Here is a 13,314-nt window from a genome sequence, read left to right on the forward strand (position 1 = left end):
ATCTTGCTAATGTTTTGACATTTTCTACAAAAATGCTTTCCAGAAAACACCTACCTGAAATTACCAATTAACTATCTTGACTTGAAACAGAGTAAGAGAGGGATTCTGTTACTTAGCTTTGGAATTACAAAACACTTTTAGCAATTTAGACCATAAATTTTTATATGAAGAATCTAATATTTCTCAGAATGTTTTGAACAGGACATGGGCATGCTTGTGACATTTATGAATACAATATCTTAAGGAAGCACAATTTTGTATGCAATATAAACAAACCTAACATGGGAACATATTGCATTGTAAAGTGTGCATTTACTAAAAGCTTTCCAGATATCACAGACTTTTCTGGGGAAAAATAAAGATGCCTTGTACCTACTTATACTTCAAAGAAATAATTTGGTCTACAAGAAAGTTAGAGCCTTTTTAAACATTAACAATGGATAAAAGACATAAGACACTAAGAAATAGCTCCATACCTGTTTTGTTGGAAAGTCTAAATGACACCATCTTATCAGGAATATTACATACATTCCTCACTGAAGCAATGCAGCTATAATTAGCATAGTCCTGAGGTCGAAGATTCTTTAGTTTTAAGATCTTGGTTTCACCCTGAAAATGTAGAAAAGGTCGTTAGAAAAGTCAACAGTAACCAAAATGAATGAATGATGAATCATGGCATTATAGTGTATTAAATCATATTATTATCAAAATCTAGCAGATTGTCTTATTTTGAAGGAAAATGTCTTTAAATAAAACAAAAACAAAAACAAACAAACAACAAAAACACCACATGCATTTAAAAATAATACCGCAATGTGCCTGGAGATAAAAACTAACAGACTACAATGAAAACTCAACATTTTCTTTGCAAATTAGCTTCATAAGGGGAGAAATCTATTTCTGGTGGTGGTTATGCCAATTATTACGCAAAGATCAGAACAGTGTACTTAATAATGGAGTTTATTCAACAAATGCTGCAATCTATATAGACTTCAACATGAAATGTTTTGAAAGAAAAGGATTCTGAAGAAGAGCTAATAAATGAAAAACTGTTGGTAGAACAGTTATTGAAATCAATCTAATAACAGGCAATTAAATTTATAAACATAAATATTTTGTGTATATGTATCAATGATAGATGACAGATATAGAACTGTCTTAAAGAAGCATTCATGAATATTTCTAAATAATTACTGCTCTTGCTATCTTATATTCAGGAGTTCAAGACCTAGATCTTCCAGGTAAATCTGCAAAATCATACACTCAAATCAGGCAAGCTGGACAAACTCTTGATAATCCAGGAAAGACCATGTAAAACAATGAAATTATTCAAAGGGTAAAAGAGCAAACAAACAACAACAATAAAAAATTAAAGAAAAAAACCCTACTGCCCAATTTAAAATAGGTCTCTTGAGATTTTGTTACTTTAAGGTCATTAATGCATCTTCTCCAAATAGTTCTTCTCATAAGTAAATGAATTATGGAAATGATAAACAGTATCCCAATGAAATCATATTTGGTATAGTAATTTTCAAAATGTTATTTTTTTCCAGATAATATCTACATGTAACAATGTATAACATCACTCAAATCCTAAAAATTGTAATACTTTCATATACTCTTCAAAAGGGTCAGAATACATAGTGAGAAGACATATAAGCACTATCTGCTCTTTTGCAACAAAAAAAAGCTTGCTCACACATAGACATTCACACCTAGTTTTGCAAATGTGTCAAATGAATCTCTCCTTCAGTATGCAGGGGCACTGTGGCTATAATTCCACCCATTCACTGTCAAAATTCAGTCTTAAATCAGTCCACTTTCTTTAGGGGGCTTAGAAACAATCTCCTATCTTTAATTTTTCTTTAGGAAAGACACTGTAATTTTTCTATACAAACAATTGCAAATTCATCCCACATGAATATACATAGTGTGTGTGTTTCTAGAGCTTATATTTAAAATATATTCTCAGTGTATTACAGAGTTCTCACTTACACTAACTAAACACAATGCCTAGAAAAGTGTGTGCTTAGCTAGAAAGTATAGTTGAAAGAAAATGTTACTCTAGAACCAGTTGACTAAGATTTTTTTTTTTCAGTTTTTTACTTTACATCCAAGTGAGTCAGCATATAGTGCAATAATGATTTCAGGAGTAGAATCCAGTGACTCATCCCTGACATATAATACCCAGTGCTCCTCCCAACAAGTGTCTTCCTTAATGTCCCTTGCCCATTTAGCACATCCCCCCACCCAAAACCCTCAGCAACCCTCAGTTTGTTCCTATATCTAAGAATCTGTTATGTTTTGTCCCCCTTCCTGTTTTCATATTATTTGTTTTCCTTCCCTTATGTTCATCTGTTTTGTATCTTAAATTCTACATATGAGTAAAGTCATGATATTTGCCTTTCTCTAATTGTGCTTACCATAATACACTCTAATTACATCCTTGTTGTTGGAAATGGCAAGATTTCATTCTTTTTGATTCCCAAGTAATACACCATTGTGTGTGTATGTATGTGCACGCACGCACGCATGTGTGTGTGTGTGTGTGTCTGTGTATATATACACATATGTCACATCTTTTTTATCCATTCATCTGTTGTTGAACATTTGGGCTCTTTCCATACTTCAGCTATTGTCAATAGTGCTGCTGTAAACACTGGGGCGCATATGCCCCTTCGAAACAGCACACCTGTGTATTTGGATAAATACCTAGTAGTGCAATTGCTGAATTGTAGGGTAGTTCTATTTTTTATTATTTGAGGACCCTTCATACTGTTTTCCAGAGTGGTTGCATAAGTTTGCATTTCTACCAGGAGTGCAAAAGTGTTTCTCTTTCTCCATATCCTAACCAATATGTGTCATTGCCAGAATTATTAATTTTAGCCATTCTGATTGGTGTGAGATGGTATCTCATTGTGGTTTTGATTTGTATTTCCTTGAAGATGAATGATGTTGAGCATGTTTTCATGTGTCTGTTGGCAATCTAGATGTCTTTTTTGGAAAACTGTCTATTCATGTCATCTGCCCATTTCTTCACTGTTTTTTGGGGTGTTGAGTTTGATTAAGTTCTTTATAGATTTTGGATACTAACCCTTTATCTGATATGTCATTTGCAAATATCTTCTCCCATTCCATTGGTTGTCTTTTAGTTTTGCTGATTATTTCCTTTGCTGATCAGTAGCTTTTTATCTTGATGAGGTCCCAATAGTTCATTTTTGCTTTTGTTTCCTTTGCCTCTGGAGACATGTTGAGTAAGAAGTAGCTGCAGCCATGATCAAAGAGGTTTTTGTCTACTTTCTCCTCTAGGATTTCTATGGCTTCCTATCTTACATTTAGGTCCTTCATCCATTTTGAATTTATTTTTGCATATGATGTAAGGAAGTGGATCAGGTTCTTTCTACTGCATATCGTTGTCCAGGTTTCCAAACACCATTTGCTGAAGACACTGTCTTTATTCCATTGGATATTCTTTTGTGCTTTGTCAAAGATTAGTTAACCATATGTTTCTGGATCCCTTTCTGGTTTCTCTATTCTGTTCCATTGATCTAAGTGTCAGTTTTTGTGCCAGTACCATACTGTCCAGGATTATGATGCCTCCAGCATTGGTTTTCTTTTTCTGGATTGCCTTGGCTATTCAGGGTCTTTTCTGGTTCCATACAAATTTTAGGGTTGTTTGTCCTAGCTCTGTAAAGAATGCTGGTTTTATTTTGATAGGTATTATATTAAATATGTAGATTGCTTTGGATAATATCAACATTTTAATAATATTTGTTCTTCCAATCCATGAGCATGGAAAATTTTGCCAATTTTTTTTTGTGTCCTCTTCAGTTTTTTCATAAGCTTTCTATACTTTTCAGCATATAGATTTTTCACCTCTTTGGTTATACCTCCTAGGTATTTTATGGTTTTGGTGCAATTGTAAATGGGGCTGATTCCTTGATTTCTCTTTCTGTTGCCTCATTATTGGTGCATAGAAATGCAACCGATTTCTGTGCATTGATTTTATATCCTGTGACTGCTGAATTCATGGATCAGTTCTAGCGGTTTTTTGGTGGAATCTTCTGGGTTTTCCATATAGAGTATCATGTTGTTTGTGAAGAGTGAAAGTTTGACTTCCTTCTTGCTGATGTGGATCCCTTTTATTCTTTTGTGTTGTCTGATTGCTGAGGCTAGCACTTCCAATATTATGTTGAATAACAGTGACAAGAGTGGACATCCCTGTCATGTTCCTGACCTTAGGGGGAAAGCTTTCAGTTTTTCCCCATTGAGGACGATATTAGCAGTGGGTCTTTAATATATGGTTTTTAGGATCTTGAGGTATGATCCTTCTATCCCAATTTTGAGGGTGTTTATCAAGAAAGGATGCTGTATTTTGTTAAATGCTTTCTCTACACCTATTGAGAGGACCATGTGAGTCTTGTTCTTTCATTTATGAATGTGATGTATCACAGTGACTTGTGGATATTGAACCAGCCCTGCATCCCAGGTATAAATCCCACTTGATCATGGTGAATAATTCTTATAACGTATTGTTGGATCCAGTTGGCTAGGATCTTGTTAAGAATTTTTGTGTCCATGTTCATCAGGGAAATCGGTCTATAGTACTCCTTTTTAGTAGGGTCTTTGTCTGGTTTTGGAATCAAGGTAATGCTGGCTTCATAGAATGAGATTGGAAGTTTTCCTTCCATTTCTATTTTTTTTTGAACAGCTTCAAGAGAATAGGTGCTGACTCGTCTTTAAATGTTTTGTAGAATTCCCCTGGAAAGCCATCTGGCCCCGGACTCTTGTCTTTTGGGAGATTTTTGATTACTAATTCCATTTCTTTCCCGGTTATAGGTCTTGTTCAAATTTTCTATTTCTTCCTCTTCCAGTTTTGGTAGTGTACATGTTTCTAGGAATTTGTCCATTTCTTCCAGATTTCCCAATTTATTGGCATATAATTGCTAATAATATTCCCTTATTATTGTTTGTATTTCTGCAGTGTTGGTTGTGATCTCTCCTCTTCTCTTCTTGATTTCATTTATTTGGGTCCTTTCCTTTTTCTTTTTGATCAAACTAGCTAGGGGATTATCAATTTCGTTAATTCTGTCAAAGAACCAGCTCCTGGTTTCAATGATCTGTGCTGTTTTGTTGAATTTGATAGTATTGATTTCTGCTCTCATATTTAGCATTTACCATCTTCTGCTCATTTTGGATTTTATTTGCTGCTCTTTTCCCATTTCTTTAAGGTGTGAGGTTAGGTTGTATAGCTGAGACATTTCTTCCTTCTTTAGGAAGGCCTGCATATTATATACTTCCCTCTTATGACAACCTTTGTTGCATCCCAGAGGTTTTAGTCTGTGGTGCTATCATTTCCATTGGCTTCCATGTACTTTTTAATTTCCTCTTTAATTTCTTGGTGAACACATTCACTTTTTAATAGGATGTTCTTTAGTCTCCAAGTATCTGTTGTTTTTCCAAATTTTTTCTTGTGGTTGATTTCAAGTTTCATAGCATTGTGGTGTGAATATATGAACAGTATGATCTTGATCTTTTTGTACTAATTGAGGGCTGATTTGCGTCCCAGTATGTGATCTATTCTGGAGAATGTTCCACGTGCACTCGAGAAGAATATGTATTCTGATGTTTTAGGATGAAATATTCTGAATATATCTGTTATGTCCATCTGGTCCAGTGTGTCATTCAAAGCCATTGTTTACCTGTTGATTTTCTATTTTCTGTCCATTGCTGTAAGTGGGGTGTTGAATTCCCCTGCTATTATGGTATTATTGTCAATGAGTTTCCTTATTTTTGTGACTAATTGATTTATACATTTGGGTTCTCTGTGTTGGGAGCATAAATTTTTACAATAGTTAGATCTTGGTGGACGGACCCCTTAATTATGATATAATGCTCTTCTTCATCTCTTGATGCAGTCTTTATTTTAAAGTCTAGATTGTCTGATAAAAGGATGGCCACTCCGTCTTTCTTTTGTTGACCATTAGCATGATAGATGGTTCTCCATCCCCTTACCTTCAATTTGAAGGTGTCTTTAGGTCTAAAGTGGGTCTCTTGTAAACAGCAGATAGATGGATCTTGTTTTCTTATCCATTCTGGTACCCTATGTCTCTTGATTGGAGCATTTAATCCATTGACGTTTAAAGTACTGAAAGATATAAACTTATTGCCATTGTGTTGCCTGCAGAGTTGTAGTGTCTGGTGGTGTTCACTGGTCCTTTCTAGTCTTTGTTGCTTTTGATCTTTTTTGTTTTGTTTTGTCTTTTCTGCCCTCAGAGAGTCTCCCTTAAAATTTCTTGCAGGGATGACTTAATGGTCACAAACTCCGTTAGTTTTTGTCTGGGAAACTCTTCACCTCTCCTTCTATTTTGAATGACAGCCTTGCTGGATAAAGAATTCTTGGCTGCATGTTTTTCTGATTCAGCAACTTGAATATATCCTGCCACTCCTTTCTTGCCTGCCAAATTTCTGTGGATAGGTTTGTGTGAACCCATCCTCCCTTATAGGTTAAGGACTTTTTTTTCCCTTGCTGCTTTCATAATTCTCTCCTTGTCTGTGTATTTTGTGAATTTGTCTACCATTGTTGATGGTCGCTTTTTTGTTGAATCTAATGGAAGTTCTCTGTGATTCCTGGATTTGGATGTCTGTGTCTTTCCCTAGGTTAGGAAAGTTTTCCACTCTGATTTTCCACACAATCCTTCTACCCCTTTTTCTCTCTTGATCTTCTGAGACTCCTATAATTTGGATGTTATTCCTTTTTAATGAGTCACTGAGTTCTCTAACTCTTATATTGTGTTCTTTTGCCTTAATTTCCCTCTTTTTTTCTGCTTCATTATTCTCCATAAGTTTGTCTTCCATATCACTGATTCATTGCTCTGCTTTATCCATCCTTGACACCATGGCATCCATTCAAGGCTGAATCTCAGTTATAGCATTTTTAATTTCATCCTGACTAGATTTTACTTCTTTTATTTCTGCAGAAGGGATTCTATCCTTTTTTCAACATCAGCTAGTTCTTATTATCGTGATTCTAAATTCTTGTTCAGACATCTGCCTACACATATGTGGTGATTAAGTCCTTGGCTGTCATTTCTTCCTGTTCATTTGGGGTGAATTCCTTCATGTCATCATTTTGGATGAAAAATAAGAATTCATAAAATAAAAATTAAAAATTAAAAAAATCAAAACGACACAAAAATCAAATAAATGAAATAAACTTGATAGAATAAAGAAAAAGGGAAAGAAAAGAAAATTTTTAAAAAGGAAAACAATGTAAGAAAACATTTGAAAAATTTAAAAAGTATACAATAATATAAAATGAAAGTAAAATAGACTAAGAAAATTTACAAAAAAGTAATTAAAAATATAACATAAAAATTAAAGGATTTTTTTATAAAAATGGAAAAAAAATCTTTCTGTATCCAAGAATAAGAAAAGAAAAAAAAACGAATATATGGAGCAGTTAACAGAATGAAATCCAAATGAAATTACATCCAGTTTCTCCTAGAAGTAAACTATGAAGCACTTTATAGTCAGTAAATTAAGCACACAGAGAGACTTGTGGTGGTCCTCTAGAGCTTGGTTTGCACAGTTGGACAGGGCTGGTGTAATGGCTCTGTTCTCCACCAGGTGGCGCTGCTTATCTTACTGGGGTGGATTGGTGTGGCACCTGTGAGTGTGTATGCGGATGCACAGGAAAGGTAACAATGGCATCACCCAACTTTTCAGTCTCTCCCACCAGAACTCTGTGCTCTCACCAACTGGCAATCGAGCACCCCTCCTTTGTCTACAGCTTCTGTCCAATCCTCTCCTCTACAATGTTCACATAAACCCCTCACTTCTGAGGGCCCTGTGGCTTGTATCTGCTCAGACTCTCTCGGGAGAGTCTTGCTGAGCAATGGCTGGACACTGTCTTGTCCCCAGTAATGTTCTTGCAATTGTGCTACTGCAGAGGCTCAGAGACTGTGTTGGGTACCAACTTGGCCCAGAATAAGTTTGTGTGATCACATAGCGACAGAGATTCAGAGATTACGGTAAATTACAACATACAGCTGGTGTGAGGTTGCACTGCACACTGGCCTCTTTGTTCCAGTGCTAGCAATCATTTTCTCTGGGGTCCACTAGGATCTTTGCCTGTGGGGAGGCCATATGGCCTCTACCCAATGCCCTCCTAGCATGGGAACTGCTTCTCCCCATGTGGTCCACAGACCCTGCAGACCCTGCTGCCTGCTCCTGGGGATTCTCCCTTCCCACTAGAGCACTACCAGGTATTGAGCTGCAGAATTTCTGATGTTGGGCTCCCCTCCTAATAGAGTCTTAATGGCATTGAAATCCTCTCATTTCTCCTTTCTCCCTTTTATTCAGTCACTTATAGGCATTTCCATTCTTTGTGTTTCTCTCTAGCTACTTTCAGGGGGAGGGCTTTTCCTGTACTCCTCCCTCCCACAATCTCTCTCCTCTCTCTGCAAATACAGCTTCCTACCCTCTGCGGCTTCTCTCTCCCCCAGTTCACTTCTTCACACCACATACCTGCCGAGATCTGTGGCTCATGTTATGCAAATTGTTGTGTTTGTCCTTGGATCAATTTTCTATGTGTGCAAAAAGATTTGGTGCTGATCTGGCTGCATTTCAGGAATGACAGAAGCAGAGAACTTCCATGCTGCTCTGTCAACGTGGCCTCTCCTCAGATAATTTTTGAATAACATGACGTATTTTACTCCTTTTACTTCTGTGACTGCTATTCCTTAGCTTTTTCCACTTTTCTTTCTCCTCTCAACACTTAACTATTTAGATTCCCTGGAATTCTGTTTCACAGTTGATTTTGAGTTACAAAATTCCCCTGGTGACCTACTACTCCTTGCCACTACAAGCCCTATCTTCCTGCTCCTCTCCTCAATTTTGTATCTCTACTCCAGAATTCTCCCTTAAGTTTCATACACAGAGACCAATATTTTACTTTAATATGTCCATTTTGATGTATCATAGACACCTAAAACTTAACATATCCTAAATTGAACTTCAGCTCTATTCCTCTAAATTTACTCTTCCTTCTTTAAAAACAAGAATCATAGACTTTCAGTTACTTATTAATCATATATTCAGTATCCCCTTCTCAGATCCTTTTATTGACTTTGAAACATGTTCAATCTTGGCCATTCTTCTTATTTATTTTTAAATGTAATGTTATAAACCCTACATTCTGCTAAGAAATTCCTGATTATGCTTAGTATAGTTTAAGAACACAAGCAAGCATAATTATCTATAACCAGGAATTATTTGTCTGCTTGTTTTTTAAATAGGCTGAATGCCCAACGTGGGGCTTGAACTCATGACCCTGAGATCAAGAATTGGATGCTCTATTGACTGAGCCAGACAAGCACCCCCAGGATTTTTTTAAATATGAAAATCTTATCACATCATTTCCTTGCTCAATCAGAGTATTGAGCTGCAGAATTTCTGATGCTGGGCTCCCCTGCTAATAGAGCCAGGTGCCTCCATGATTTTTTTTTAATATGAAAATCTGATCATGTCATTTCTATGTTTAAATCACATCAATGGCTTAACTATCATTCTTAAAGTTAACACAATAGCTATCAACATGATGGTCAACCCTATATGGTCTGCATTCTCCTTTCCTCTCCAGTCTCATCTCATTCTCTTAGTGCCCTGTACACATCCTTCCATCTACCACAGAACCTTTTCACATGGTTGGTTCTTTATCTCTCTATGCTTAATCAATTTCATCTCATTCTTAGGTACCAATACTCCTCACTTCCACAGGTAAGTCTTTCCTCACCTCTGGAAGAGGAGAAATCCCTTTTTGTGAGTTCTGTTTATATCATTATCTTCATAATACAGTCTCAAATTTCCTTTTATTTCAATAATGGATTGATTTTCTGCCAGACTCATCCCTTTGCCAGTAAGTACCTAGGGGGAAGGGATTATGTCTTTCCTGCTCTCAGCATTATGTTTCAAGCACCTAGCACAGGACTTAGCTAGAGACACTTCGTAAATGAATACTTTTTCAATTAAAAGTGCTATAACTACCTGTATTTCACCACTCAAGGCTTTGCTTTGCACATATTACCCCAGGATTTATTATCTCCTTGGAACCCAATATGAATTCAATAGATGTTAATAAATATAGACAATTTCTAAAAGTAATTCTAAAGGCAATTTTTCAGTAATAAAGATTCTCAAATATATACAAAGGAGAAACAGTGTCATTTAGGTGTATATTTAGTGATAAAGTCTGTCTATTCACATGGAGTTAATTATATTCTGCAACAACTTGTTTCTGTTTCCACTGACAAATTATTTTTAATACATATTTAAAAAAATATTTCAACACCCCAATGAAACCATAACTATTAATGTCATTAATAATGCTCTTTTGTTACAATTCAATACATCTTTCTTTTTTTTAAATGCTTCTATATTTCTCTGCTTTTTTCTAACACTTTAGATTATCTTTGCTACTTTGACAGCCCCTCAGTGTAGGTAATTAGAATATCATACTTCAGTCACTTCTTGGTTGTTTTCCATTTCATTTTCTATCTGTTGTGCAAATTTTATTCTGCAATCTTCTAGTGTACTAATTAGAAACATTGCTTCAATTAGTATCGATGTATAGATTCCTGACAAATCTCTAACTAAACAACAACAGAAAAAAATGTATTTGAAAGAAATTATCAATAGTATTGTAACTAATAAAATCTAACTTTTCTTGTTTTTTTCCTGTCCTTTTACCTGCAATGTTTGTTAGCAACAATGACCGTGCACTTGAATTTTGCTCCCTCTGGACCTCTTAAAATAATTTGTCATGGCTTTCTAATTCTCTTTGATCATTGTTATTTATTTGTTTATTTATGTCACCTGCTGACTTCTATTTTTCCTGCATTACTCACCTCCCTTCAAAAAGAAAGCATCTCATACTTTCCCAATGTATTTTTTTTCCCTCTTGGATGCTTTTGGCCTCTATGTACATGTCTTCACACCTCTGACTTCTAGCCTCGTCTCTTGTTCTCTGATAACTGCTTGATGGAGATTTTCATCAGTAAGGCACACAATGTCATATTAAAGTTGGTTCACTAGTACACTCCATTATACTGGCTGAACTACCTCATATGAATTTTCTCTTCTGATGTTATTTTTAATGCAAGTCACCATCATTCTCCCATAATCCAGACTCAGAAGTCATGTCGTCATTTACTTTTTACTGTTTCTCATTAGTCCACATTAAATGACATCAAGAGCTTTAGATTATTCTTAATTTTCCTTTCACAAAATGACCTTTCCTTTCCAATCCTATCGGCATAATATTTGCTTTAGATCCTTATTTATCATTGATTTAACAAATATTGCTTGAGTGCTCATTTTGGCTAAGGTAATGTACCATCTACTATGGAGAACTGCAGCTCTCCTTTATTCCAATCATTCTGTAGCTGCCATCAGACCTGTCTTCATCATGCCATGTCCATGCTAAAATATCCTAGCCAGCTCTCCTCTGAAACATCATTTCAAAATTCTTTAGTTTCTTATTTGAGACCCCATGCAGTCTACACAAAATTATTTTCCTTATTCTTCAAATTCCATATTCCCAATTACTTTCATCATGATTTTGAACTCTTTGTAACATCCAACTCTGCCATCATTTTTTTTAATGTTTATTTATTTTTGAGAGACAGAGACAGAGCACAAGAAAGGAAAGGTAGAGAGAGAGAGAGAGGGAGGCACAGAATCCAAAGCAGGTTCCAAGATGTCAGCACAGAGCCCAACCTGGGGCTCAAACCAATGAATCATGAGATCATGACCTGAGCTGAAGTCAGGATGTTCAACCAACTGAGCCACCCGGGTACCCCCCAACTCTGCCATCTTTTAAAAAGACACCCCCGCCCCCTGATATGCATCTTTTTCTGCTCCCATCTTAACTGAAGTGCAGTTCAAAAAAATGTGTACATACCCTATGGTCTTTCTGAACTTCTCAGTTAAATTCTCTTCCTTTGGATCTTTTATTGCATTTTTATACTAAGACACCTATTTATAAATCACTGTTTCGTGTTTCCTTATTAGTTATCATTACTTCTATTCTTTACCTGAATCGTAAGGCCCCTGGGACAGGCTCATCCTGTTTCTCTCACAATACTAGGTAGAAACCTTTCATGTACTGCTTAATAAAAACTTGTTCATTAATAGAATGTACTTAAAGTTTGGTCTTTTCCAACCGTCATATCCTTTAGGAAGAAATGTAGTCATAACATACAATCATAATGAGTTTTTAATATTATTTATTTTGAGAGAGTGTGTGTGCACATGTATGAGCACAAGCAGAGGAGGGGCAAAAGGAGAGAAAGAGAGAGAGACAGACAGAGAGACACAGAGAGACACAGAGGGAGGGAAGGAGAGAGACAGAAACAATCCCAAGCAGGCTCCATGTTCAGCATGGAACCCAATACAAGGCTTGACACCAGGCTCCATCTCATGACCCTGGTGTCCTGATGTGAGCTGAAATAAAGAGTCTTATGCTTAACAGACTGAGCCACTTAGGCACCTCGAATAATAATGACTTTTAAAATAGAGGGCAAAAATATAAAATCTAGACAAATTAGATTTCATTTTTCTTCACTAGGCACATGGTCCTTTGCTTATGTTGCTGTATTTCTTGTATCATCTTTATTACTTTCTCATTTCTCTACCTTTTCTATAAAACTTGTCATATTAATAATCAATTGGGGGCACTGGGTGGCTCAGTTAGTTAAACATCCAACTTCGGCTCAGGTCATGATCTCATGATCTGTGAGTCGGAACCCCGCATAGGGCTCTGTGCTGACAGCTCAGAGCCTAGAGTCTGTTTGACATTCTGGGTCTCCCTCTCTCTGCCCTTCTTCTCCTAGTTCTCTGTCTTTCTCTCTCTCAAAAGTAGTGACTAATCAACTAGATGCTGATTCTTTCTCTGTAACTTTTCTACAGTTAAGTATTTACACCTGGACTACTAGAATAGATATACAGCACTTCCTGTCTATTAAATATTAAGAAATAGCTAGTTTCTTGACTTAAAATTTACTACAACCATAGAGGGAATGACCTGGTTGGAAATTCAGTTTCTTGATCCTACACTGCTGTGGGAGGAACGATAAACTCATCATAAATTGAAAATACCAGAAGTTAAAAATGTATTTAATGCACCTAATATACCAAACATCATGGCTTAGCCTAATCTACCTTAAACATGTTCAGAACTCTTACATTAGCCTACAGTTGGGCAAAGTGATCTCACACAAACCGTATTTTATAATAAAATGCCTAATATCTCAG

General features: G+C 36.1%; 1 protein-coding gene across 2 annotated transcripts in view; it reads right to left on the bottom strand.

Moving 5' to 3' along the window:
• Positions 1-13,314, bottom strand: part of MDGA2 (MAM domain containing glycosylphosphatidylinositol anchor 2) — an 852,594-nt gene that overhangs the window by 293,748 nt on the left and 545,532 nt on the right. For both annotated transcript variants that reach the window (XM_023255671.2, XR_002743071.2), the window contains exon 5: positions 477-609. In XM_023255671.2, the coding sequence (XP_023111439.1) occupies positions 477-609 (133 nt within the window). The remainder of the gene's footprint in view (positions 1-476; positions 610-13,314) is intronic.

Source organism: Felis catus, chromosome B3 (genome assembly GCF_018350175.1).
Source record: "Felis catus isolate Fca126 chromosome B3, F.catus_Fca126_mat1.0, whole genome shotgun sequence".
In the NCBI taxonomy this organism is placed as follows: Eukaryota; Metazoa; Chordata; class Mammalia; order Carnivora; family Felidae; genus Felis; species Felis catus.